The sequence below is a fragment of the Chiloscyllium punctatum genome, chromosome 42, assembly GCF_047496795.1.
Source record: "Chiloscyllium punctatum isolate Juve2018m chromosome 42, sChiPun1.3, whole genome shotgun sequence".
Classification (NCBI taxonomy): Eukaryota; Metazoa; Chordata; class Chondrichthyes; order Orectolobiformes; family Hemiscylliidae; genus Chiloscyllium; species Chiloscyllium punctatum.
In genome coordinates this window covers 65,754,151-65,781,278 of record NC_092780.1, presented here as the reverse complement: position 1 = coordinate 65,781,278, position 27,128 = coordinate 65,754,151, and the positions used below count along the sequence as shown (strand labels likewise).

The 27,128-nt window shown below is 43.4% G+C and overlaps 1 protein-coding gene across 2 annotated transcripts in view; it reads left to right on the top strand.

Moving 5' to 3' along the window:
* LOC140465507 (solute carrier family 15 member 2-like) overlaps positions 1–27,128 on the top strand; it is a 309,483-nt gene that overhangs the window by 11,273 nt on the left and 271,082 nt on the right. For both annotated transcript variants that reach the window (XM_072561041.1, XM_072561040.1), the window contains exon 2: positions 16,671–16,755. In XM_072561041.1, coding sequence (XP_072417142.1) covers positions 16,695–16,755 — 61 coding nt within the window. In that variant the 5' untranslated portion in view covers positions 16,671–16,694. The remainder of the gene's footprint in view (positions 1–16,670; positions 16,756–27,128) is intronic.

The window sequence follows — 27,128 nt, the reverse complement described above, 5'->3', positions numbered from 1 at the left end:
AAAGGTAGGTATGGAATTAGGTAAAAGCAGTCCTACATGATCTGGGGAACGATGTAGAAGTGTTAGGGGGAGGATGGTCAACCGTGTTAAAGGTAGCATGCTGGTCAACAAGGGTGAAGTTTACCTTCATCACATTTGTACAGAATTATATTTCTAGTTTTGGTAATGAGCTATTTTTGTACTATACTATCTTAAAGCTGAGAAAGATAAATGAGATTTAACAGAAGGGTTCAAAATTATGAGGAGTTTTGATAGAGTTGTCTGGGGGAAACTGTTTCCATCAGCAGGTGGTAATCAGAGGACACAGATTTAAGGTACTTGGCAAAAGAATTGGAAGATTTGAAGAGAATCTTTTACATATCCATCGTGATTTGCAAAGATGCAAGAAGTGATTCAGTAACAACTTTCAAAGGGGAATTGAGTAACTATGTAAACATTTTCAGGGAATATTAGTGTGGGACAGATGGGCTGAATGGTCTCTTTTAATGCTTGATGATTCTATGAATGAAACTGAACCAATCCTACATTCTTGGTGTTTTGTTACTGCTCCAGAACAGCTGCATTGTCTGCAGCCGACACCTGCCCTTCCTATGCATACGATTCTCTGTGTGACATGGGTCTTGTTGGCAAGTGGATGAACTTGCACAATGACGGGTGGGCCATAGAGCAGCTTGCTTAATGCAACCCCACCCTGCACAGAACTGTTACTGTGGCACGCTGATGAGTTGGGAGGGCAACATTAGACAGAAACCATCCCACCAACAATTACATTTAGGTTTAAAGGTTTATTTCAATGCTACTCAAACAAATTTTACCCCAAGGGCTTCTGCCCTTTAAGAGGGTGGAGGATTCCATCATTAACAAAGACACTCAAATGCCATTGAAGAACAACAGCTTTGCATTGCCTTAAGATGTCACATCTTGAAGGCAATAACATATTTCTATCGTGTCATCACTGTTGAAGTGTGTCAATCCCAACATTCAATTTATGCATAACAAGATCCCACAGGCAGCAATTATGTAGATAAGATCATCTGTTTATGTTTTGATTGAGGGCTATCAAACAGTTCTCTTCTTTAGGGATAGTGCATTGGGATCTTTTACTCCCACCTGAGAGGGAATATGAGTCATTGGTATGACGTTTGTGCTGCTTTGGTGTGTCATCGGTGATGCTTCGTTCAAATCTCTGTCATGGAATCTCTGACTCCCCTGACCCAGGACCCCTTCGACTGAGAGAGAAGTCTCTCCTCTTCACCACAGACTTTGAGAAATCACAAGGCATGATGGGGCATTAGCATTGAGAAACCAGGCTCCTCTAGACAGTCCAAATTCAAGCAACTGTCCCTCCTGCTTCTAACGTAAACAAACTGCTGGACAGTTCTATGTTCTATGTATGAATAATTTGTATAAGAAGCCAGAGTAACTTTATATTTATGCAAGCTATTTGTCTGGTAAAAGTTTGGTCAGCAGCCTGAATTTAAAACAATGTTCCCCATTATAATGTATGTGGCTGCATTGTCGGGAAAGTTGATGCCTTTACAGTGTTCAAAGAGGGCTGTAAACATTTTTGAGTCTTCGCCAAGTGTCTGTGTTAGGTGACTGGGGACTGACGGGATGTTTGTGGGGATGGGGAGAAGAACATGCAAGTACAAAAACCCAACATTGAGAAACAAAATGGAATCCTGGGTCAGGAAAGGGACTGTATATCACCACTTGGGTGTCTTTGTGTGAGGGGCAAGTGAGGAGAGTGAGGGTGTGAGGAGAGTGGGAGCTGGTATGTGTAGGGGCAGCGTAGGGTGTTTCTGTGAGAAGCAAAGTCATTTTGGTGAAGGAAAAGCAAAATACTGAGGCGGCTCCAGGTAAAAACATTCAAAGTAGAAGCAGGAGTATGCTATTCCATTATGATTAATGCTAAACATCTAACTCAATACCTTGTTCTCCATTCCCTTTGATCCTGTTAGCTCTTAGAACTATATAACGTCTTCTTGAAAATATTCAACCTGAAGCAAATATAGAAAATGCTGGAGAATGTCAGCAGGTCTGGCAGCCTCTGTGTAGAGACAAACAGTGTTAATGTCTCACCTACAATGTATCAGTTCATCAGAACTGCTGTAGCAAAGTGGTTTTATTGATTTGAGAAGCAACTGGAAGGTCTGGGTCATTACCATGGGCAAACGGAGGTGTTCCATAAAGCGGTCACTCAGCCTGTGTTTGGTCCCACCAATGTAAAGCATGATTTGGAGGTGCCCGCGTTGGACTGGGGTGGACAAAGTTAAAAATCACACAACACCAGGTTATAGTCCAACAGGTTTAATTGGAAGCACTAGCTTTCGGAGCGACGCTCCTTCATCAGGTGGTTGTGGAGTATAAGATTGTAAGACACAAAATTTATAGCAAACCTTTACGGTATGGTGTAACTGAAGTGTAATGAAGACAGCACTGTGAGCAGTGCATGCAGCCGTCTGGATTGAAAAAAAGTACAAGTGAAATGCTGTTTTGCCGGCAAAGTATGTTTTGGGGGGCTTTGACAGTGAGGAGGGAGGAGATGAATGGAGAAGTGTTACATCTTCTGTGATTACATGGGGAAGTGAAATGGGGAGTGAGGAAGTTTTCTGAAGTTCTGAAGAAGCTCAAAATGTTAACTCTGTTTCTCTGTCCATAGATGCTGCCAGATCAGTTGAGTTTCTCGAACTTTCCTTTCATGTGTCTGTTTATGACGAGTTCAATGAGCTCACGACCTGAAGCTAGGCCCCAGAGTGCTCCTGCCTCTATTAATCTTCTCATTGTCCCACTACTGAATTACTGAATGCTCTCCAGGACCAGAGAGCCTTCCTGGCTCACTGGTCTTCTAGGCTCACCACAACTCCGTTCTGCTGGAGATATTTATCCTCCCCCAGCCTCTATTTCAACACACATAATGCTTCTCCACAGTGACCAGGCCCTGAAATCTCCTTAAAACCTCTGTCTGAATTCTGCTTCTCTGTCTTGTCAAGGCTGGAATGTGGAGAGATTATTTCGCTTTTGGAAGGGTCTAGAACCAGAAGGCATAACCTCAGAGTAATATGTTGCCTGTTTAAGACAGAGAGAAGAAAAAAATGTTTCTCACCAAGCTGTAAATCTGTAGAATTCATTACTGTAGTGGGCTGTGGAGTGTGGATGATTAAGTATACTCAGTGCTGAGATAGATTTTTAATTCTTAGACAAATGAAGGGTGATGGGGAAAAAACAGAAAAGTGTCATAGAGAAACAGTGTCGCAGAAAACAGACCCTTTGGTCCATGCTGACCAGATATCCTAAGTTAATTTAGTTCCATTTACCAGCATTTGTCCCAAATCCCTCTGAACTGTTCCTATCCATCCAGATGCCTTTTAAATGCTGTAATTGTACCAGCCTGCCCCACTTCCTCTGGCAGCTCATTCCAAACATGCACCACCTTCTGCGCGAAAAGTTGCCCCTTAGGTCCCTTTTAGAGCTTTCCCCTCTCATCCTAAACCTATGCCCTCTAGTTTTGGACTTCCCTACCCTGAGAAAAAAGATCTCAGCTATTTACCCAATTCATGCCCCTCCTGATTTTATAAACCTCTCTATCAGGTCACCCCTCAGCCTCTGACATTCCAGGGAAACAGCCCCAGCCTATTCTCCTCTCCCTATAGCTCAAACCCTCCAACCCTGGCAACATCCTTGTAAATCTTTTCTGCACCCTTTCAAGTTTCACAACATCCTTGCTAAAGCAGGAAGACCAAAATTGAGTGCAGTATTCCAAAAATGGCCTAATGCAATGTCCTGTACACCGCACATGACCACTCAATTTCTATGCCTAATGCACTGACCAATAAGGGCAAGTGTACTAATTGCCTTCTTTACTATCTTATCTAACTGCAACTCCATTGTCAAGGAGCTATGAGCCTACACTCCAAAGTCCCTTTGTTCAGCAACACTCCTCAGGACTCTATCATTAAGTCTTGCCCTGGTTTGCTTTACCAAAATGCAACACCTCACGTTGATCTAAATCAAACTCCATATGCCACTCCTTGGCCCATTGGCCTATCTGATCAAGGTCCTAATGTACTCTGAAGTAACCTTCTTTACTGTCCACTACACCACTCATTTTCGTGTCACTGAATGGCAGGGCAGACTCATTGGACTATTTCTGCTCCTGGTCTTATTGTGTTCTTTGGAAGGAGTGACTCCAACCTGCTCCCAGATTAACAGTGTTGAACCATCCCTGAGTTTTCAGGGATTGAAGAAGTCCTCAGGTTAATTTTGGGGATCTGAAAACTGAGGTCAAATAATTCAAGTAAAAAAAAATCAATACTTTTGAGAGATTGAGAAGTGGTGATGCTCATTAGATTTTTTTATTTAAGAGCTGGGTACTTAGTGGAGTGATGGTGGATGCCCAGTTGATGTCACCTGAAAATGGCGGCTGCTTGAACCAGCAGTTGGAGGATGCTCAGGTGTGCGGTGGAATATCGTCTGCATGCATCTCTGCTCAGATAGCATTTCACATTGGTCCCAACTTCCAGAACTTTCCTCAGCAACCCAGGGCCCCCAACCTGAGTTGCCTCAAGGGAATGCCCTCTATGTTCTTCTGCCTGGTGTGGAGCCATTTCCTGTATTGGCTTTATTTGTTTTCACTCGCGGGACATGGCCATTGCTGGCTAGCTAGTATTTATTCCCCATCCCAGTTTGCCATTGAGGAGTTGGTAGTGAGTTGCCTTCTTGAACTGTGATATAGTGCTGGTGTTGGACTGGGGTGGACAAAGTTAAAAATCACACGACACCAGGTTATACTCCAACAAGTTTGTTTGGAAGTACAACTGCTGCAATCCATGTGCTGAAGGTTGACCCACAATATCATTAGGGAGGGAGTCTTTGAGTTTTACCCAGTCACAGTAAATGACCAGCAATATATTTCCAAATCAGGATGGTGAGTGGCTTGAAGAGGATCTTGTGGGTGCTGCTGTTCCCATTTACCTGCTACTTGTGTCCTTCTGAGATAGAAATTGCCATAAGTTTGGAAGGTGCTGTTTAAGGATCTTTGATGAATGTTTTCAGTACATCTTGTAGACAGAACACACTGCTGCTCCTGAGTGTCAGTGGTGAGGGGACTGGATATTTGTAGATGTGGTACCAAAAACATGGGCTTTATTTTCGATGGTGTCAAGCTTCTTTAGTGTTGTTGGAGCTGCACCCATCCAGGCAAATGGGGAGAATTCCATTACACACTCCTGACTTGTGCCTTGTGGATGGTGGACAGGGTTTGAGAAGTAAGGAGATGATTTACTCTCGCCTCTGACCTCCTTTTATAGCCATTGTATTTATCTGGCTAGTCCAGTTGAGTTTCTGGTCAGTGGTAGCCCCCAGGATATTGATATTGGGGGGATTTAGTGATGGTAATGCCATTAAATATCAAGGGATGGTGATTAGATTATCTCTGACTGGATCATTGCTCAATATTTATGCGGCATGAATATCATTTTCTACCTGTCAGCCCAAGTCTGTGTAATGCCCAGATCTTGTTGTATTTGAATGTGGACTACTTTAGTATTTGAGAAATCGCGAATGGTGCTGACCATTGGCATGGCTCCAAACAGCAGTCAGTTTACTCCCTGACACCACTGATTCCAGTTTTACTGGGGCTCCTTGATGCTCCAATTGGTTGAATGCAGCCTTGATGTGAATGGCTGTCACTTTTCCTCCCTTCCGCAATTCAGCTCTTTTGTCCATGTTTGAACCAAAGCTGTAATGAGATCAGGAGCTAAGTGGACCTGGTGGAACCCAAACTGGGCATCACTGAGCAGGTTATTGCTGAGCAGGTGCTGCTTGATAGCTCTGTTGGTCACACCTTCCATCACTTTACTGATGATTGAAATTAGACTGAGGGACAATAATTGGCTGGGTTGGACTTATCCTGTATTTCATGTATAGAATTTACCTGGGCAATTTTCCATATTGTCAGGTAGATGCCGGTGTTGTAACCATATTGGACCAGCTTGGCTAGGGAAGCAGCAAGTTCTGGAGCACAAGTATTCGGTCCAATTCCTGGGATGGTGTCAGGGCTCATAGCCTTTGCTGTATTCAGTGTCTCCAAATGTTTCTTGGTGTCTTATAGAGTGAATTGAATTAGCTGAAGACTGGTATCTGTGATGCTGGAGACCACTGGAGCATATTGAGATAGATCAATCCACTTGGCATTTGTGGCTGAAGACTAATGTGAATGCTTCAGCCTTATCTTTTGCACTGATGCGCTGGGCTCTTCCATCATTGAGTTTGGGGATATTTGTGGAGCCGCTGCCTTGATGAATTGTTTAATTGTCCACCACCATTCACAACTGGATGTGGCAGGACTGCAGAGCTGAGATCTGATCTATTGTTTCTGAGATCGCTTAGCGCTATCATTTGCTGGGATCGCTTAGTGGTGTCTATCACTTGCCGCTTGTGATATTTTGCGCAAGTAGTGCTGTTTGGTAGCTTCATCTTGATTGACACCTCATCTTCAGGTATGTCCGTTGCTAGTCCTGGCATACCCTCCATTGAACCAGAGTTGTTCTCCTGGCTTGATGGTAATGGTTGAGTGGGGGATATACCAGGCCATGAAGTGACAGATTGTGCTGGAGTACAATTCTGCTGCTGTTGATGGCCCATAGCACCTCATGGATGCCCAATCTTGAGCTGCTGATATATGCCATTCACTTCGGCACCGTCACCCCCTCCCTGTATGGGCTTATTTAACACTGGCCAGTGGGAATACGAGTGGAGGTCTCTTTATGTGGGACTCCTCCCATCTTCCATGTGGACCAGTTGTAGAGGAGAGGGTGTGACACACAGCAGTCCCATGTAAGTGCAGAGTGTGGAAGTTCATAGGCCACCAACTCAATTGCTTATTTTGCCGTGCAGTGGAGAGTATGGAATATGTATAGTGGACCATAGTTGTGGGTGAATGCACCTCCTATTTTGTTCTGTTCATACGCTTTTGGTTACCCTTCGGCCCGATGCTCCTGATCTTTGGGAATTCAGTGTGGGGGGTTGCAGGTGGAGAGGTAGGAGTGTTGTGAGGGTGGTGAAGTTGAGTGACCTCCTCAAATGGCTTTTCATGGACAAGGTGGACCAGTGGTTCAGATTTCCTGACTGCCTACTCTTATTCCATGGAAACCTTTATGCTGGGTGTGCTTGGAGAGGGAGCAAGTGGTGTCCATCAGTACTCTCAATGCCTTTAGAGAAAGGTGGACACCACAGGGGATGGAGTGTCTCATGTCCCCTTCCAACTCCATTTTGATTTAATCCCCTCTCGGTCTCCCTCCCTTCCTCCACGTGTTTTCATTTTTGCTCCACTCCTTACGGACTTTGTGTGTAAATTGGGTATTGATTGGAAACATGGATGATTTAGTGGCATTGGATAACCTGAAAATTGGTGATTTGGAAGTGAGAAAAGGAAAACACCTTGGGATGTAAGGAAATGACGTTTTTGCTTATAAATGTTTCGTTTAATTTGAAACACGGGTGATTTGATGGTGGAAAAATGTAGAGGTATGTTCCAGTATCACTGGATATAAAAATGGTTAAGAAAAGACAAAAGAAAAGCGAGGTGGAACCACAGGAGGTGGAATGCCTTATCTCCCCTTCCAACTTTAAATTTAGTCCCTTTCCTCTCTGTTGTTGTTATTACCATGTCACCGTTGGGCAGTGCTTATAATTTTTTTTGTCTAATTAATAAAACAGTTGATTTGATAGAATTCCTACAGTGTGGAAGCAGGCCATTCAGCCCAATATGTCCACACTGACTGTCCAAACAGTATTCAACCCAGACGTACCCTATCCACTGTAACCCTATATTTCCAATGGCTAGTCCACGTAACCTGTACATTCCTGGACACTACCGGCAATTTAGCATGGCCACTCCTGCACCTAACCTGCGCATCTTTGGACTGTGGGAGGAAACCAGAGCACCCAGAAGCAACCCACACAGATACAGCAGGATTCCTGAAGAAGGGCTTATGCCCGAAATGTCGATTCTCCTGCTCCTTGGATGCTGCCTGACCTGCTGCGCTTTTCCAGCAACACATTTTCAGCTCTGATCTCCAGCATCTGCAGTCCTCACTTTCTCCTCACAGACACTATAGCAGAGAAAGATTGTATGCAACCAAAACTATGCATTGATTTATGATTAAACCACTAACTTGGATCTTACCTTTGAATGCAACTTATTACACGTTTGTGCGTTACTGGATTGGACAGTGATAGTATAGATAGGGCAATGAGACTGGAGAATTATGAGGGACTGACTCAGGGATTGAGCAAGAGCTGTGAATGTTCATGATGCTCAGCAAAGGTTTCTTAACCTGGTGGGCAAAGGGAGAAGAGCACTTTGTAGTATCGTGTAGACATCTCAAAGATCATGCAATCATTATTGTTTTGTTCAATTTAGAACAGTATTGACCTTCAGAGGATATCTGACTGTCCTTAAGAAAGGGTTAAAAGGAAAATATATTTTGCTGTAGCACTCTGCAATTAGAAAGTAAAAAAAAGTTTATGTACAGTATATACTGTGGCTCCTTGGAGACTGAGCAATGATATAAATTTACAGCAACTGGTACCACCATGTCTGATTATTCCATTTGTGTGTGTACTTAAGGTGGTAATGTATCAATTTGCATTACATCAAAGGCATTTCCAAACAGAGAGGTTTTTGTTTTGCTAGCTAACCCTACAACACCATGATTCACCCATCATCCCAACGCTCGCTAATCCCCTGGGTCCTGGTACAACAATGCTTTGATTAACATTATTTGGAGATGCCGGTGTTGGACTGAGGTGTACAAAGTTAAAAATCACACACCAGGTTATAGTCCGTCAGACTATCACCTGATGAAGGAGTGTTGCTCCGAAAGCTAGTGTGCTTCCAATTAAACCTGTTGGACTATAACCTGGTGTTGTGTGATTTTTAACTTTGATTAACATTCTCATCATTGTTTTCATGTCCCTCCAAGGGTTGCTAACTGTAATCTCCTACAATCCCACACTCTTCCAAGATTTTTCACTAAACCTCAATAATTCTGACCTGTTACATTTGCTAATTCTAATTGTCCCACTACTGGTGACTCCGCCTGGTCCCCTTGAATTTCCTTACTAAACCTTTCAACCTTTGACCCCTCCTTTAAGACATTTCTGAAAGCTTACCACTTTGACCAAGTGTTTTGTCATCTATTTCATTATCTCTTCATAGGCTCTGTCAATTTTTGTTATTGGTAATGTTCTTGTGAATAAAGGTTAGATTTTTAAAAATGACTTTAAAGGTGGCATAAACTTCAAGTTTTTATTGTAATCACCTTGTTATCAGTAATTAGAGGGACACATGCTTAGGATCTATTTGATTCAGACATCTTGAACACTTCTGCTTTGTGTCAATGCACTTGAGCAAGTGGACAGACCAGGTTTGAGAAGCAATAATTAATCAAGGAAAAATTTCTATGATCATTTGAAGAATCTGTGTATGAGATTAGGTCTGTTTTCATTAATAGAGACATACAAGATAATCAGAGGGTTAGATAGGGTGGACAGGGAGAGCCTTTTTCCAAGTATGGGGGCGGCAAACACGAGGGGACACAACTTTAAAGTGAGGGGAGATAAGTATAAGACAGATGTCAAAGGTAGTTTCTTTACTCAGAGAGTAGTAAGGGTATGGAATGCTTTGCCTGCATCGGGAGTAGATTCACCAAGTTTAAGTACACTTAAGTCATCATTGGACAGGCAAACAGATGTACATGGAATAGTGTAGGTGGGGTGGGCTTCAGGTTAGTATGACAGGGCGGTGCAACATTGAGGGCCGAAGGGCCTGTACTGTGTTGTACTGTCCTATGTTTTATTAAGCAATTTTGCAGATCAAAAAAAAACACGGACCATGAAATGTGAATATACCAGGGCTCAGTGCAGATCAACACCCTGTGGAAATCATCTTGAATGGTAGGAATGGTAGATTGCAGAAGAAGGCTGATTCGCCATCATGACTGTGCTGTTTCTATTCAATTAATACTCACATAGTCCATATAAATGAAACATTTCATTTTCAATGTAGGTTGTAGACACTCATTTCAACTCTGCTTCTTGTTCCAGTATCCCATATCCTTTCCGAACAAACTGGTGTCATAACATTACTTTGATAATATTTTTATTCTTTTGATGGAAGATTGTGATTGGGGGTGATCCAGAGAATAAGGAAGAGCAGTAAATATTCATGGTGGTAAGCATCAGTAAAGGATTCCCAACCTCGCAGGCAAAGGGTGACGGTCACATTGTAACAATGTATAAATATCTCCTGTTCTTTCCAACCTAACTGGTGTAATATTCCTTCTATAATGCGTTTGGTCTCCTGATGATGATCTTAAACCTATTTCCTTTAAGTGCCAGCTCACTGACTGGAGGAAATCCATTTTATTGATGTATTTGAATAAATCACAACAGGGGAGAAGTTTGCTTCTCTTCATGAGTCTTCTGTTTGTGAAAGGACCTTAGTCTCTCAACTCAAATCCAGTATTTAGATAAATAGCTTTTCTGGTGGAATTATGCTCCTTTAATGTAAATGTATGTCCCAGGTTTAAATGTGTGTATCGCAGAGAGTGTGAGAGTGAGAGAATGTGTAAAAGGGAATGTGTGTGGGAGAGAGTGTGGGAATGTGTGTGGGAGAGAGTGTGAGAATGTGTGTGGGAGAGAATGTGAGAATGTGTGTGGGAGGGAGTGTGAGAATGTGTGTGGGAGGGAGTGTGAGAACGTGTGTGGGTGAGAGTGTGAGAACGTGTATGGGAGAGAGTGTGAGAACGTGTGTGGGAGAGTGTGAGAATGCGTGTGTCAGAGAGTGTGAGAAGGCGAGAGGGACACAGTGTGAGAATGCGTGTGGAAGAGAGTGTGAGAATGTGTGTGGGAGAGAGTGCGAGAATGCGAGTGGGAGAGAGTGTGAGAATGCGTGTGGGAGAGTGTGAGAATGCGTGTGTCAGAGAGTGTGAGAAGGCGAGAGGGACACAGTGTGAGAATGCGTGTGGAAGAGAGTGTGAGAATGTGTGTGGGAGAGAGTGCGAGAATGCGAGTGGGAGAGAGTGTGCGAATGCGTGTGGTCGAGAATGTGAGAAGGCGAGTGGGAGAGAGTGTGAGAATGTGTGTGGGAGAGAGTGTGAGAATGCATGTGGGAGAGAGTGTGAGAATGCGTGTGGGAGAGAGCGTGAGAATGCAGGTGGTAGAGAGTGTGAGAACGTGTGTATGAGAGAGTGTGAGAACGTGTGTGAGAGTGAGAATGTGTGTGGCAGAGAGTGTGAGAATGCGTGTGGGAGAGAGTGTGAGAATGTGTGTGGGAGAGAGTGTGAGAACGTGTGTGGGAGAGAGTGTGGGAATGTGGGAGAGAGTGTGAGAATTCAACTGCAATCTATAAACTCATGGCATGGCCTGGCATATCACTCATCAGTCTGCAGAACCTAACTTGGTTCAATGCAGAGTGCAGCTAGTCATCTTGGGAGCAGTGGTATATTTTACAAACCTTATGTAAGTGTACCACAGGGCTACATGCTAAACAGTGGTAATTACATGTGAACAACAGCATGGGATAATCTTTTAACATACAGACCAGATCTAAGTCTTGCCCCGTTCAGTCGTAAAGAGTCATATTCAATTAAACAACTACCAGGAGTTGGAGGGTTCATAAATATCCCCATGCTCAATGATGAGGGAGCCCAGCCCATTATTGCAAAAGACAAGGCTGAAGTATTTGCATTCAACTTCAATCAGAGGTGCCGAGTGAATGGTCCCCAGTGTTGTTTGTTACAGTTTAAACAAGTTACAGAAAACTCTGATCAGAACCTTATGAATGAATTTGCCCAAGTGTCCCACAATACCCAAGCTGTCAACTCAAATACAAACACAAGCCAGTGCCAAAGCAAAACAGTCCCAACTTTATTAGAAAAAAAATTGCAATAATACTTCATGCTAAACATACTATCCCTAAACCTATTTGGCCCCATAAGGTTACAATACTTCCTGAGTCTGTTGTAAATGTAAGCAGTCGATCTCTCCTCTGCGGCTCTGTCTCTGGGTCTGTGAAACTGCTTTCTCTCTCTCTGGATGGTTAGCTGGTCTCTGTCTCTTACCATTGATGGTCTCCTCAGAATGCCTCAGACGATTCCAAAGGAGCTTCCAAGAGAAGGGTCTGAATCCTGTTGTTGTACCTTTTAAATGGTTTTCTGGAACTTTCTGTAGTTCTGGCCAATCAGAATAGTTTGAAACACGAGTCAATCATTTAGATAGCAAGCAACATGTTAGTTCCTTTGTGTAGCAGCACCCAGTACCTTTCTGTCTAGATTGACCTTTGTTTAGTGGATATGTTGTTAGGGGTATCTGTACAGAATAACTGTTGCTTTTATGTTATATTAACATCATTAGCACCTGCCTGTTGTGTTTGCAGAGTGCCTGCTGTGTGGGTATGTTGATTTCAGAGTTTCACTTGGTCAATGTACCCAGCATCCCTTGCTGTTTGGCCAAGTTGGCAATCTATCTGTGTTTTGGCAGCCAGGAGGCTACTACACCAGCATCACAGATGCCAATCTTCAGCTAATTTGATTCACTGCGTGTGATATCAAGAAATAGTTGGAGTCACTAGATAAAGCAAAGGCTATGGGCCCTGACAGCACACAGGGAGAAAGTGAGGACTGCAGATCAGTGTCAAAAAGTGTGGCACTGGAAAAACACAGCAGTTTAGGCAGCATCTGAGGAGCAGGAGAATTAACGTTTTGGGCGTAAGCCTTCATCAGGCATGTTCTCTTGCTCCTCAGATGTTGCCTGATTTGCGGTATTTTTCCAGTGTCACACCTTTTGACTCTGATAGCATGCTGGCAATAGTACTGAAGACTTGTGCTCCAGAACTTGCTGTTGCCCTAGCCAAGCTGTTTCAGTACAAGGGAAGATGGCGGAATTGTGGTAACGTCACTGGACTAGTTATCCAGACACCAAGATTTAATGCTTTTGGGACATGGTTTTAATCCCACTACGGCAGATGGTGAAATTTGAATCCAATAAAAATCTGGAATTATAGCCATATAACCACCATTCATGCATCGGATTCACTACCATCCTTTAGGGAAGGAAAACTGCTGGTTTAAATGTGATTCCTGAGCTGCAGGAGCATGTGAATTTTGAACTGAATTCTGGGCTATAAGAGATGGGTACTAAATGTTGGCCTAGTCAGCAACATCTACATCCTGTAAACAAATAAAAAAAACCTACAACCCTGGTATCTACTTGATACTGTGGAAAATTGCCCAGTTATGTCGAGCATGCAAAAAGCATGACACATCCAATCCAGTCTCTTACTGCCTCCTCTGTCTACCCTCAATTGTCAGTGAAATGGTGTTAGGTGTCATCAATAGTGCTTTCAAACATCATTTCCTCAGTAATAACTTGCTCACTGCCGTCCAGTTTGGTTTCCACCAAGGCCACTCAGCTTCTGATCTCATTGAAATGTTGGACCAAACATGGATCAAAGAGCTGAAATCTAAGAAGTGTGGTGAGAGTGGTTGCCCTTGACATCAAAGCAGCAGTTGACTGAGTGTGGCGTCAAGGAACCCGAGTGAAACTGAAGTCACTGAGAATTGGAGAAAGCTCCCAATTGGTTAGTGACATGCTGAGCAGTAAGCATGTTGGTTGTGGGTTTTGGAGATCAGATATCTCAGATCCAGGCCTATCTCTGCAGGAGTTCCTCAGGATAGTGTTCTAGGCCCAACCATCTTCAGCTGCATCATCAATGACCATTAGGTCAGGATTGGGGATGTTCGGTAATGATTGCACAATGCTGAGCAAGACCTGGACAATATCCAAGCTTCGACTGATAAATGGCAAGTGAATTTGTGCCACATTAGTACCAGGTAATGACCATCTCCAACAGGATAGAGTCTAGTCATCTTGGCAAAGATATGAAAACTGTGAGTGGTCAGGACAGAGGAGTTGAGGAGAAGCCAAACAGGGCAAGCCAAACAGAGAACAGCAAGGGAATTCCTAGAGACATGGCACTCATCCACAGACTCTATCAACAAACACATCGACCTGGACCCAATATACTGGCCACTACAGTGGACAGCTCGAACTGACAACCGGAAGCGGCAGAGACAGGCCACTATAAATGCTGGAGGAAAGATCACAGAAGCGCTTCACAGGAGGCTCCCAAGCACTGAGGATGTCACCGAGACAGGGGACGAAACGTCTGCAACACAAATTCCCAGCTCGGCGAACAGAACCACAACAACGGAGAAGCTCCTCCCATTTGTGAGCGGACTGAGAACCAGAGGTCACAGAATTAAGATAATTGGCCAAAGCATGGTTGGAGACACAACGAAAAACATTTGCAAGCGGTGAGTGGTTAGAATGTGAGTGTGCTGTCTAGGAATCTGATGGAGCCAAGTTATTTGAGGTTTCCAAGAGGGAGTTGGATTATTATCTGAACAAGAAGAACATGCAGGACTACGAGTAAAATGTGGGCAAGTGATGCGCGTGAACTGCTCCATCACTGAGCCAGCACATTTATGACAGGTCGAATGGCCACCTTCTGTGTTGTAACAGTTCTATTCTATGATTTTCTTTTCCCCTAAATTGAAAAGACAGTTTGGGAAGAGTGTACATTATTCAAGCAATAACTTGAACTTAAGTTTTAGCACAAAGCGCAACTTTCAAGTTGTAAGTTGGATCAAATAATCATCTCTGCCATTTGGCCTGACAATTCCATTAATTCATTCATGCCATCTTCATCCCATTCTTTTCTTGTCTTCCATACCATTTTGATGACATGGAAATGCCGGTGTTGGACTGGGATGGACAAAGTCAGAAGTCACACATGGCACCAGGTTATAGTCCAACAGGTTTATTTGAAATCACAAGCTTTCGGAGTGCTGCTCCTTAATTAGGTGGCGTTCATCTGATGAAGGGGCAGCTCTCTGAAAGCTTGTGATTTCAAATAAACCTGTTGGACTATAACTTGGTGTTGTATGACTTATGACTTCACACCATTTCAAGTCTGCCCCCCCATTCCCATCCCATCCTTCCTATCAATTCTGGCACATGCTTCACAAAAACACTGGACTGAAATTTGTTTCCTAGAAACATAGCCACCACCTCTGAAAGCAGGAGGCAACCTTGTTTAGGTGGGATCCACAAGACATTAGTCTCATCAGGACTGACACATAAAAAAACAAAAGAGGTCTAAGGGAGGCTTAGTTCAAAGGAATAACAATGACAGAAGTGTTGAATAATAACCTCACCTTGTGGTTTACCAAGTATTGCCATCATTGTCAGTCTTACCAAACCAGGCTGGTGTCTACCAGACTTGATTTATCTGTTCTGGGGTGACTTTGTAAGAAATCTTGAAGACACAGGTCTTTCAGTCAAGAGGCTAGGCCTGTAAGGTGGTATTCTCAAGTCTGATATAACAAGGGTGAATGTGACAGTGAAAGAAGAGTTCAAAAAGGATTAAAATATTTAGGGAAGAAATCAGGAAAATAATTGATAAAGTACTTAAATTTACCGTGTCTTCTGTGTTACGTATTACCTACTAAAAGAAGCAAGCAATCGATAGCAGCGATGTCATATAAATATTGACTCAATGATGCCAGAAGACTAGATGACAGCTAATACTTTCCTTAATTTGAAAAGGGCAATGGAACAGAGAAGAGTAGACTGATAATATGAATAGTAGCAGGTAATTTGACATCTAAAAGGATGCAACAGAACATGTGGTAACTGAAGATAAAGTGTGAACATGAGTTGTAGGTCATTTCTACAGGCTGTGTAAAGAAATTCTCCCTTACATCACCGCTGCACCCCCTGTTCAAAATGTTAACCCTGGATCCTCCTGTCCTTGTTCTGTTAGCTAATGGAGACTGCTTTTCCTTATCTCCCTTAGCCAAACCTAACATAAGCTTTGATATTTTAAAAAAATGACTAATTCATGTTACAGTATATGGGCATCACTGGTTTACCCAGAGTTTATTGTCCATCCCTAATTTCCCTGCAGAAGATGGGGCTGAGCTGCTGTTGTCCTTAGCATGGAGGTGCTCTTACACCCACAGTGCTGTTAGAGAGGAAGTTGCAGTATTTTGACCCAGTGATAGCGAAGCACCATATATTTCCAAGTCAGAATGTTATGTGACTCGGAGAGGTTTTTCCAGGTGATGGTGTCCTGCTGTTCTTGTCCTTTGAAGTGATGAAGGAGGTGAGTTTGAAAGGTGCTCTCAAAGGAGCCTTGGTACGTTCCTGCAGTCCATGTTCTAGCTGGTACATACTGCTGCCATTGTGTATTAGTGGTGAAGGGAGTGAATTGGGAAGTTGTTGGAAGAGGCAGTGGGGGTCTTTTGCCAGTTTTCCAGTCAGCTGATGTCCCTGTCACCACTACAGACTTCTTTCTGAAGAATTCGGGAGGAACATAACGTGTGTTGAGCTATAAATGGTTCTAGGTTTCTGAGATATGTTAATACAAACCATCAGACCGTGTTTGTGAGAGTGTTTTCATGTCTATGCATATTTAACATTTGTATTTGTAGAACATATATACATATTCAATAGTTGTAACACACATATATAACGAGATGTTTTTGTCTCTCTCTCTGTATTATTCACTGTACCTCTAACCAGTTTTCCTTCTGAATCAGGAGCTGTTTTGTGATGATTTGACCATGCCTGCATATGAGAACTTGGATGATCACAGTATAGCAGGGAGCAGCAGCGTGGAGCCAGGTACACTCTGAATCCATTTAAACCTTACCGTTGGCTAATTGCCAAATTCTAGTTGCCAATTTCAGTACTATCCTGCACTATACCACCTCACATCCAGAAAATCAATAACAATACTGGAACTTCCTTACCAAATTAAAATCTCTCAATTAACCTTAAACATTTCAATCAACTCTTAGCCTTCAGAGCCCTGTTCATGAAAGAGTTTGAGATTTTCACTACCTTTTGAATGAAAAATTGCATTCTGATTTGACTCCTGAATGTTCTAGATTGTTTCTCTCATTCTGGTTTTCCACGTCAGAGGAAATGAATTCTTTATACCCTGTTGAAGTATTAAATCATTTCAAAGATCACGATTAGATCTCCTCTCAATTTTCTAATTTTAGAGCAATTTAAGAATCAGGCCAGTGCAATTTAGAACATTGTACATTACAGTGCAGTATAGACCCTTCAGCCCTCGATGTTGCACTGACCTGTGGAGCCAACCTGAAGCCCATCTAACCTACACTATTCCATTCTCATCCACATGTTTATCCAATGACCACTTAAATGCCCTTAAAGTTGGTGAGTCAACTACGATTGCAGGCAGTGCGTTCCACACCCCTACTACTCTCTGAGTAAAAAAACTACCTCTGACATCTGTCCTATATCTATCACCCCTCAATTTGAAGCTATGTCCCCTCAGGCTAGCCATCACCATCCGAGGGAAAAGGCTCTCACTGTCCACCCTCTCTAACCCTCTGAGCATCTTATATGTCTCAATCAAGTCACCTCTCAACCTTCTCTCTTATGAAAACAGCCTCAAGTCCCTCAACCATTTCTCATATGACCTTCCCTCCATATCAGGCAACATCCTAGTAAATTTTCTCTGAACCCTTTCCAAAGCTTCCACACCTCAGGAAGGACATACTGGCACTGGAACGTGTCCAACGGAGATTCACACGGATGATCCCTGGAATGACAGGTCTAGCATATGAGGAACGGCTGAGGATACTGGGATTGTATTCGTTGGAGTTTAGAAGATTAAGGGGAGATCTAATAGAGACGTACAAAATAATACATGGCTTTGAAAAGGTGGATGCTAGAAAATTGTTTCTGTTAGGCGAGGAGACTAGGACCCGTGGACACAGCCTTAGAATTAGAGGGGGTCATTTCAGAACGGAAATGCGGAGACATTTCTTCAGCCAGAGAGTGGTGGGCCTGTGGAATTCATTGCCACGGAGTGCAGTGGAAGCCGGGACGCTAAATGTCTTCAAGGCCGAGATTGATAGGTTCTTGTTGTCTAGAGGAATTAAGGGCTACGGGGAGAGTGCTGGCAAGTGGAGCTGAAATGCGCATCAGCCATGATTGAATGGCGGAGTGGACTCGATGGGCCGAATGGCCTTACTTCCACTCCTATGTCTTATGGTCTTATGGTCTTATCCTTCCTATAATGCGGTGACCAGAACTGTACACAATACTCCAAGTGCAGCTGCACCAGAGTTTTGTACAACTGCAGCATGACCTCATGGTTCTGAAACTTGATCCCTCTACTAATAAAAGCTAACACACCATATGCCTTCTTAACAACTCTATCAACCTGGGTGGCAACTTTGAGAGATCCATGTACCTGGACACCGAGATCTCTCTGCTCATATATGCTACCAAGAATCTTACCATTAGCCCAGTACACTGCAATCCTGTTACTCCTTCCAAAGTGAATCACCTCATACTTTTTTGCATTAAACTCCATTTGCCATCTCTCAGCCCAGTTCTGCAGCTTATCTATGTCCCTCTGTAACCTACAATATTCTTTAGCACTATCTACAACTCTACTGACCTTGGTATCATCTGCAAATTTCCTAACGCATCCTTCTACACCCTCATATACACCACTAGTAACTGAACTCCAGGATGAACATTTCCCATCAACTACCACCCACTGTCTTCTTTCAACTCGCCAATTTCTGATCCAAACTGCTAAATCACCCTCAATCCCATACCTCTATATTTTGTGCAGTAGCCTACCATGAGTAACCTTGTCAAACACCTTACTGAAATCCATATACACTACATCAACCACTTTCCTCTTATCCACCTGTTTGGTCACCTTCTCAAAGAACTCAATAAGGTTTCTGAGGCACAACTTACCCTTCACAAAACTATGTTGACTATCCCTAATCAACTTATTCATCTCTAGATGATTATAAATCCTATCGCTTATAACCTTTCCCAACACTTTATCCACAACCGAAGTAAGGCTCACTGGTCTACAATTACCAGGTTTGTCTCTACTTCCCTTCTTGAACATGGTGACAACATTTGCTATCCTCCAGTCTTCTGGCACTATTCTTGTCGACAATAACGACATAAAGATCAAAGCCAAAGGTTCTGCAATCTCCTCCCTGGCTTCCCAGAGAATCCAAGGATGAATCCCATCCAGCCCAGGGTACTTATCTATTTTCACACTTTGCAGAATTGCTTACACCTCCTTCTTTCGAACCTCAATTCCATCTAGTCTAGCAGTTTCTATCTCAGTATTCTCCTCAACAGTATTGTCTTTTTCCAGTATGAATACTGATGAAAAATATTCATTTATTGCTTCCCCTATCTCCTCGGACTCCATGCATAACTTATCACTACTATCCCTGATTGGTCCTAGTCTTTCTTGGGCCATTCTTTTATTCCTGACATACCTATAGAAATCTTTAGGGTTTTCCTTGATCTCATTTGCCAATGACTTCTCATGTCCCTTCCTGGCTATTTTTAGCTCTCTGTTTAGGTCTAACTTGTAACTCTCAGGCGCCCTAACTGAGCCTTCACATTTCATCCTAACATAAGCCTCCTTCTTCCTCTTGACAAGAGCTTCAACTTCTTTAGTAAACCATGGATCCCGTGTTCGACCACTTCCTCCCTGCCTGACAGGTATGTACTTATCAAGGACCCACAGTAGCTGTTCCTTGAATAAGCTCCACAACTCAATTGTGCCAATCCCCTGCAGTTTCCTTTCCCATCTTGTGCATCCTAAATCTTGCCTAGATGCATCATAATTGCCTTTCCCCCAGCTGTAGTATATACCTATCCCTTTTCATCACTAAAGTAAACATAACCGAATTGTGGTCACTATCACCAAAGTGCTCATCTACCTCCAAAGCTAACACCTGGTCAGGTTCATTACCCATTACCAAATCCAATGTGGCCTCACTCCTTGTTGGCCTGTCTACATACTGTGTCAGGAAACCATCCTGCACACTTTGGACAAAACCTGACTCACTTAAACTACTTGAACTATAGTATTTCCAGTCAATATTTGGAAAGTTAAAGTCCCCCACAACAACTACCCTGTTTACTCATGCTCCTATCCAGAATCATCTTTGCTATCCTTTCCTCTCCATCCCTGGAACTATTTGGAGGCATATAAAAAACACACAACAGGTCAATTCCCCTTTCCTGTTCCTAACCTCAGCCCATGCTACCTCAGTAGATGAGTCCTTTCTGCCACCGTAATACTGTCCTTGACTAACAATGCCACACCTCCCCCTCTTTTACCATCCTCTATGAAATTACTGAAACATCTGGATCCTGGAACCTGCAACAACCATTCCTGTCCCTGCTCTATCCATGTCTCTGAAATGGCCACATCATTGAAGTCCCAGGTACCAATCCATGCTGCAAGTTCACCCACCTTATTCTGGATGCTCCTGGCGTTGAAGTAAACACACTTCAAACCATCTTTCTGCTTGCTGGTGAACTCTTGCGATCTTGAAAACCTCATTTCTGACCTCACTGCTCTCAACCTCTTGGACGCTGGAACCACAACTTAGGTTCCCACCCCCCTCCTGCTGAATCAGTTTAAACCCTCCTGAAGACCATTAGCAAATGTTTCCTCCAGGATATTGGTAACCCTCTGGTTCAGGTGCAGACCATCCCATTTGCAGAGGGTCCCACCTACCCCAGAATGAGCCCCAATTATCCAGGCATCTGAAACCCTCCATTCTGCACCCTCCCTGTAGCCAAGTGTTCAACCCCTCTCTCTCCCTATTGCTCACCTCGCTAGCATGTGGCACAAACAACAAACCAGAGATAACAACTCTGTTTGTTCTAGCTCTAAACTTCCACCCTAGCTCCCTGAATTTCTGCCTTAAATCTCCATCTTTCTTCCTACCTATGTTATTAGTAACTATGTGGACCACTATTTGGGGTTGCTTAAACTCCCCTCAAGGATCCCGAAAACACGGTGTGAGACATCATGACCCCTGGCGCCAGGGAGACAACACACCAACTGCTTGTCTATCTTGTTTCACAGAACCTCCTATCTATCCCCCTAACTATGGAGTCCCCAGTGACTAATGTTCTCTCATCTCCCCCTTCCCTTCTGAGCAACAGGGACAGACTCCGTGCCAGGGACCTGTAGCCAGTGGCTTTTCGACATGTCTGCAGCACTTGTCCTTCGAGATGTTAGAGCTCACAGGTTTGATAGCTGCTGTGCAAGGAGGCTTTCAGTTGCCACTATGATTTATAACACTGGTACACCCTCCTGCTACAGTGCGTCACTGATGCAATGAGTGGTTGTTGGAGGTGGCAGTTGTGATACTGATCAAACAAGTTACTTTGTTTTGGATGATATTGAGCTTCTCAAGTGTTGTTGGATTTGCACTCATCCAGGCAAGTAGTGAGTTTTCCACCTCACACCAGACTTGTGTCTCTTTATATGGTTACAAATTACACAGTACCAGGTTATAATCCAACAGGTTTATTTGGAAACACTAGCTTTCAGAGCACTTCTCCCTCATCAGGTAGCTGTGGGACAGGACCATAAGACAAAGAATTTATCACAAAAGATTACCATGTCATGCAACTGATGCGATGTATTGAACAAACCTAGAGTGCTGTTAAGTCTTTCATCTTTTAGAATGGGTTGCAGGTTTTGGTTCATTAGTATTTAAATCCCAGAACTTCTTTTAAGTCACATTCTTGAGATATAAGGTTTTATAAAAAAAGGTGACATCGCAGCTCAGACAATGCATTAAAGGTGTGAGGTTAGAGTCTGTATCCCAGGCTTGAGTCAGACTGGTTCTATTTCCAAAATAGGAATTCCAAAATGTTACATGGATTAACTTTGTGTGCTTTTTGTGCAAAATAGAATGTATCTGCAAATACAATTCTTCAAATGCAAATTTACCCCATAGACTTAACTATGTGTGTGCATGCAAGACAGAGAGAGCGAGAGTGTTTGTGTGTGTGTGTGTGTGTGTGTGTGTGAGTGTGACTACGTGTGAGAGAGTGTGTGTTTATGTGTGCGAGTGTGATGGAGTATAAGCCTGTGAGAGGGTCTGTGTGTGTGGGGGTGTGTATGAGTGTGGGGGTATATGTGTGTGTGTCTGAGAGAGTGCGTATGAGAGAGGGTCTACATGAATGTGTGTGGAGGGAAGAGTGGGTATGTATGTCACCTGTAATGTGACCCCATTTAAATTATCTCGAGAATGTGACTTAAAAGAAGTTCTGTAATTTACATATTAATGAACCAAAACCTGCAACCCATTCTAAAAGGAACTTAACAGCAATCTAGGTTTGTTCAATATATCGTTTCAGTTGCATGACATTGTAATCTTTTGCTATAAATTCTGTCTCTTATGGTCCTGCTCCACAGCTACCTGATGAAGAAAAAGCGCTCTGAAAGCTAGTACTTCCAAATAAACCTGTTGGACTATAACCTGGTGTTGTGTGAGTTCTAACTTTGTCCACCCCAGTCCAACACCGGGACCTGCACATCTTTATATGGTAACAGGCTTTGGAGAGTCAGGAGGTAGTAAACTCCCGTAGAATTCTTAGCCTCTGCTCTGTGGTTCATGTGTGGAATGAACTTTCAGAGGTTTAAAAGACATTTGGATAAGTACATGATTAGGAAAGGTTTGGAGGGATATGGGTCAGGAACAGACAGCTGGGACTAGTTTAGCTTGGGATTACGGTCGGCATGGACTGGTTGGACCGAAGGGTCTCTTTCTGTGCTGTCTGACTCTATGGCTCAATGGCTTTTTCTTTGCCCAGAACAGTTTATGTTGAATGGATGGTCATTAATGAAATGACTACTGATTGGATCTGGAATATTACCCTCTGTCTGAATGTGCAATGCTACTCTGATATTGATGCAATTTTAATGAAAGGGGCACCTAGCGGTGTGGGTGTTTTCTGATTCATGCAAATTAAATTAATTATCATTTTTCACTCCTCTGAGAAGTCTAATCTCCTTGGGAGAGCCCGTATTTCAGGTTTTCAGCTTATGTCCTGCGAAAGAAAGATATTTTAGTAATAAACTCACCAAAGGTCAGGAATAGCTTCATCACTGAGATCAGGAGGGGAGTGGCTGGTACCTGTGTCAAGTCTTGAGTGCTCCCTGTGAATATACTGCTTCCAGCTCGCTCTGACACGGTGTTTGTGTTTTACTGCACAGCCCGACTTTAATATGTTCATTAGTCTGGAGGACAAGGCCTTCTTAACTTAGTCAATGCCACAAAATCTGCAAGAGAAGAGCAAAATGGCTCTCCAGTGTTAGCTCAGAGCTCAGGTATTCATATTGCTAAGCATTGAGGCTGGTGACAGCTCAGGTACTTTGATACAACCTGTGTAGTCTGTAAGAAGTATTGTGAGTATATACCAGAGAGGGGCAGAGTGTGACAGGATGTCTTCCAATCACCCTGACATGAGCTGTTAGAGAGTTTGTGACGGCAGCGAGTGTGGGATCAGTGGGTGAGAGATGGTGCCAAAGCCTAGCAACTTGGTGGGGCAACTAGTGCAGGAATCCAGGTGGTTACTGCAGCACAGGCTTTCAAGATGGCGGTGCAGCTGGGGGGTGGCCTTGATTGGAACTTGGATGGGCTTCTGCAGCGGTGATGCGGTAGGCCTGAATCGGTATTCCGGGCAGGTCAATGGTGGTTTCAGTGGCAGTGGCCTGGTAGGCCTGGTGTGGTATTCCTGGAATGCAGTAACGGCGATGGTTACCCTGCAGCAGTGCTCCTGCAATGGACTACGATGCGGGTCATTGATGGGCCTTGAACCCGTAGTGGAGACACCCCCTCCATATCGAACAGATCGAACAGGTGGGAGTTGAACCCAGGCCTCCTTGGTTGTTGTCGAGTCACAAGACTTAGATGATAGATCACTGAGTCAATGAAAGGTCTCCACGCATTGTGTAGTGTGGTGCTGGGACACATTTTCAACTTGCTTTCCCAAAGCATAGCTAGAAAGTTGAGGAAAGGAGACGTGGTCACAAACAAAACTGTTGAGAGGCTGTATGCTTCTAACTTGGTTTGTATCATGTATGGTTTGAGGTGGTAGGAGGATTAGGAACTGCTGATAGTGCAGTTGTGGATTAGTTGGGGATGACCAAGATTGAAAGAAACAGCTGCTGATGGTGGCTGTGTAGTGCCTAGACATAGTCAGTTCTGTCTTTGGCCTGGTGAGCAATTTTCACCAAAATATTGGCCAATTTGCCTGAGCAGACTGAGAACAGACTCACCATTGGGTGAAAGTGAGGACTGCAGATGCTGGAGATCAGAGCCAAGATTAGAGTGATGCTGGATAAGCACAGCAGGTCAGGCAGCATCCAAGGAGCAGGAGAATCGACGTTACGGAATTCCTGATGAAGGGCTTATGCCTGAAACGTCGATTCTCCTGCTCCTCGGATGCTGCCTGACCCGCTGTGCTTTTCTAGCATCACTCTAATCACCATTGGGTGACTCCATTTCAATTTTTGTAGCTGATTGGATCACCTGCAAGAAAACTGCAGGAGCTCATTAGAGTTACTAACTGTGGTTGGATATATTCTTGGAGATTCCATCCAACACTTCCAGTGGCCTCCTGCCATCTGAGCTGGTTGTACAGCCTTTTCCCTGCTGTGTCACCCAGTTAGGACACCAGACAGAAAATTGCAGATTCTTCAAATAATTTATAAAGCAGTGAAGGAAATAAGATTTCAGAACTGGGAGGAATGTGTAGAATTGGAAAGAAGCACAACCATGGATCCTGGGAAATTGTTCACATGCACAATCATTAAACAATTCACTAAAGAAGCACTTTCTGTATGTTTTATTTCAGTACTTTGTTTTGTTTTAATCTTTAGTCCACAACCACATCTCTTCCAGATATACTCACTATGAAGAATTTCTGCTCCTGTCTCCGACAGGATTCCCAGCTAAATCTTCCTTGTTGTTCATCATCATTACTTTTGTATTCCTTCCGAGTGTTTGATAAGGTTTTGCTTCTCTTCTTCCCTGGCATAACGATCAACAATCCCTTTCTCCATCTCCACCTATCTTCAGTGCTGTTGTTTGATTCCTGATGAATCAGGCCCAAAGGTGTTATCCAAATGTAAACTTGTTGCTCAGACATCAGTACCACAATCACGATTACACTGGTTTACAGAACCTGGTTTCGTGGTATATCCAAGGTGATCATATTTAGCTTCTGTGGTGAATCTGTGACTGCCCCAGGAGCTCACACCTCATCATTACCGTAAATACCATCTGTTTTCAGTTTCTCTCCACAGATGCAGCCAGTCCTGATGAGTTTCTCCAGTGATTTCTGTTTTTGTTTACTTGGATCTGCTTTCTTTTGGATCTTGATATGAAAAATCAGAAATCTGACAGGCTGACCTGTGCTGAGAAAATCAAGCACACATGCTCACACATGCATCTGTGGACTCATAATCACATACATATGTTCACATCCTCACGCTGATGCACACATGATCATGCACACATGCTCTCATGTAAGTTCATATGCAGATGTGAAATGCATACTGGCAATGTTGGGGAAGTCCAGAACAAGGGGTCACAGTCTAAGAATGAGGGGTAAGCCACTAAGCACTGAGATGAGGAAGAATTCCTTCACTCAGGGAGTTGTGAACCTGTGGAATTCTCTCCCACAGGAAGCTGTTGGGGCCGGTTCATTAGATATATTCAGGAGGGAGCTGCATGAGGCCCTTGGGGCTAAAGGGATTGAGGGGGATGGGGAGAGGATGGGAATGGGATACTGAGATTGCATGGTCAGCCATGATTATATTAAATGGTGGTACAGACACGAAGGGCCGAATGGCCTCCTCCTGCACCTATTTTCTGTTTTCAAGTTTACAGGTTGATGCATGCTCAAAGAATGTACGTGTGCACGCACACAGACACACACACAGACACACACAGACACACACACACTCTCTCTCAGAGACACACACACACACACACACACACTCTCTCAGACACACACACACACTCTCAGACACACGCACAAACACTCACACACACACACAGACACACACACACAGACACACACACACATACTCTCTCAGACACATACACACACACACTCTCAGACATACACACACACTCTCAGACACACACACACACACACACAGACACACACACACACTCTCAGACACACACACACTTTCTCTCTCTTAGACATACACACTCTCTCTCTCTCTCTCTCTCAGATACACACACACTCTCTCACTCTCTCTCTCAGACACACACACACATTCTCTCTCTCAGACATACACACACACACTCTCTCTCTCTCTCTCAGACACACACACACTCTCTCACTCTCTCTCTCAGACACACACACTTTCTCTCTCTCAGACATACACACACTCTCTCTCTCTCTCAGACACACACACACTCTCTCTCAGACACACACACACACACACACAAACACTCTCTATCTCCCTCTCTCTCTCTCTCTCTCTCAGACACACACACTCACTCAATGCAGGTCAATCACATTAGTATATATCCTGTCAGTACTAGTACAGAACCTGGTCTGTGCACAAACTTGTGACTAGGCTTCGTAACAGATTCAAATTCAGCAATTAGTTGCTGTAAGAGTATTATTATATTGAGAAGCTTTTGTAATTCTCTTGGCCAACACCCACATGATGGGAATAGGTTTTATTGAGCAATACAAATACCTTGGAGGAAGTTCAACCTAAAAGTGTTTTAAGAATCCACAGTAACAAATCCAGTAGACCACACCCCAGTAACATGAAGCACCAGTCAATTCTCATTGTGTTGAAGGGGATTGACACGAACCACAGGAATGCTCATGAGGTCATTTAATGGGAGATTTTCAAACCATGTAATTATTTATTAGCACAATTACTATTAAACTGGTTTGCATAACCTGGTTTCGTGGCATATCCAAGGTGTTCATATTTAGCTTCTGTGATGAATTTCTGACTTCCCCATGAGATAGTGCGAGATGGGCAGTAATCTGATCTGAGGCATTTCTCTTTACACAATTATTATCATTGCCCAAAGACCTTCCAGGCATCCTTAAAAGATTTATCACTTCAATGTGAGTAATTTAACTGATGCCCAAATGTGTATGGGTGAGTTTCCTTCTCA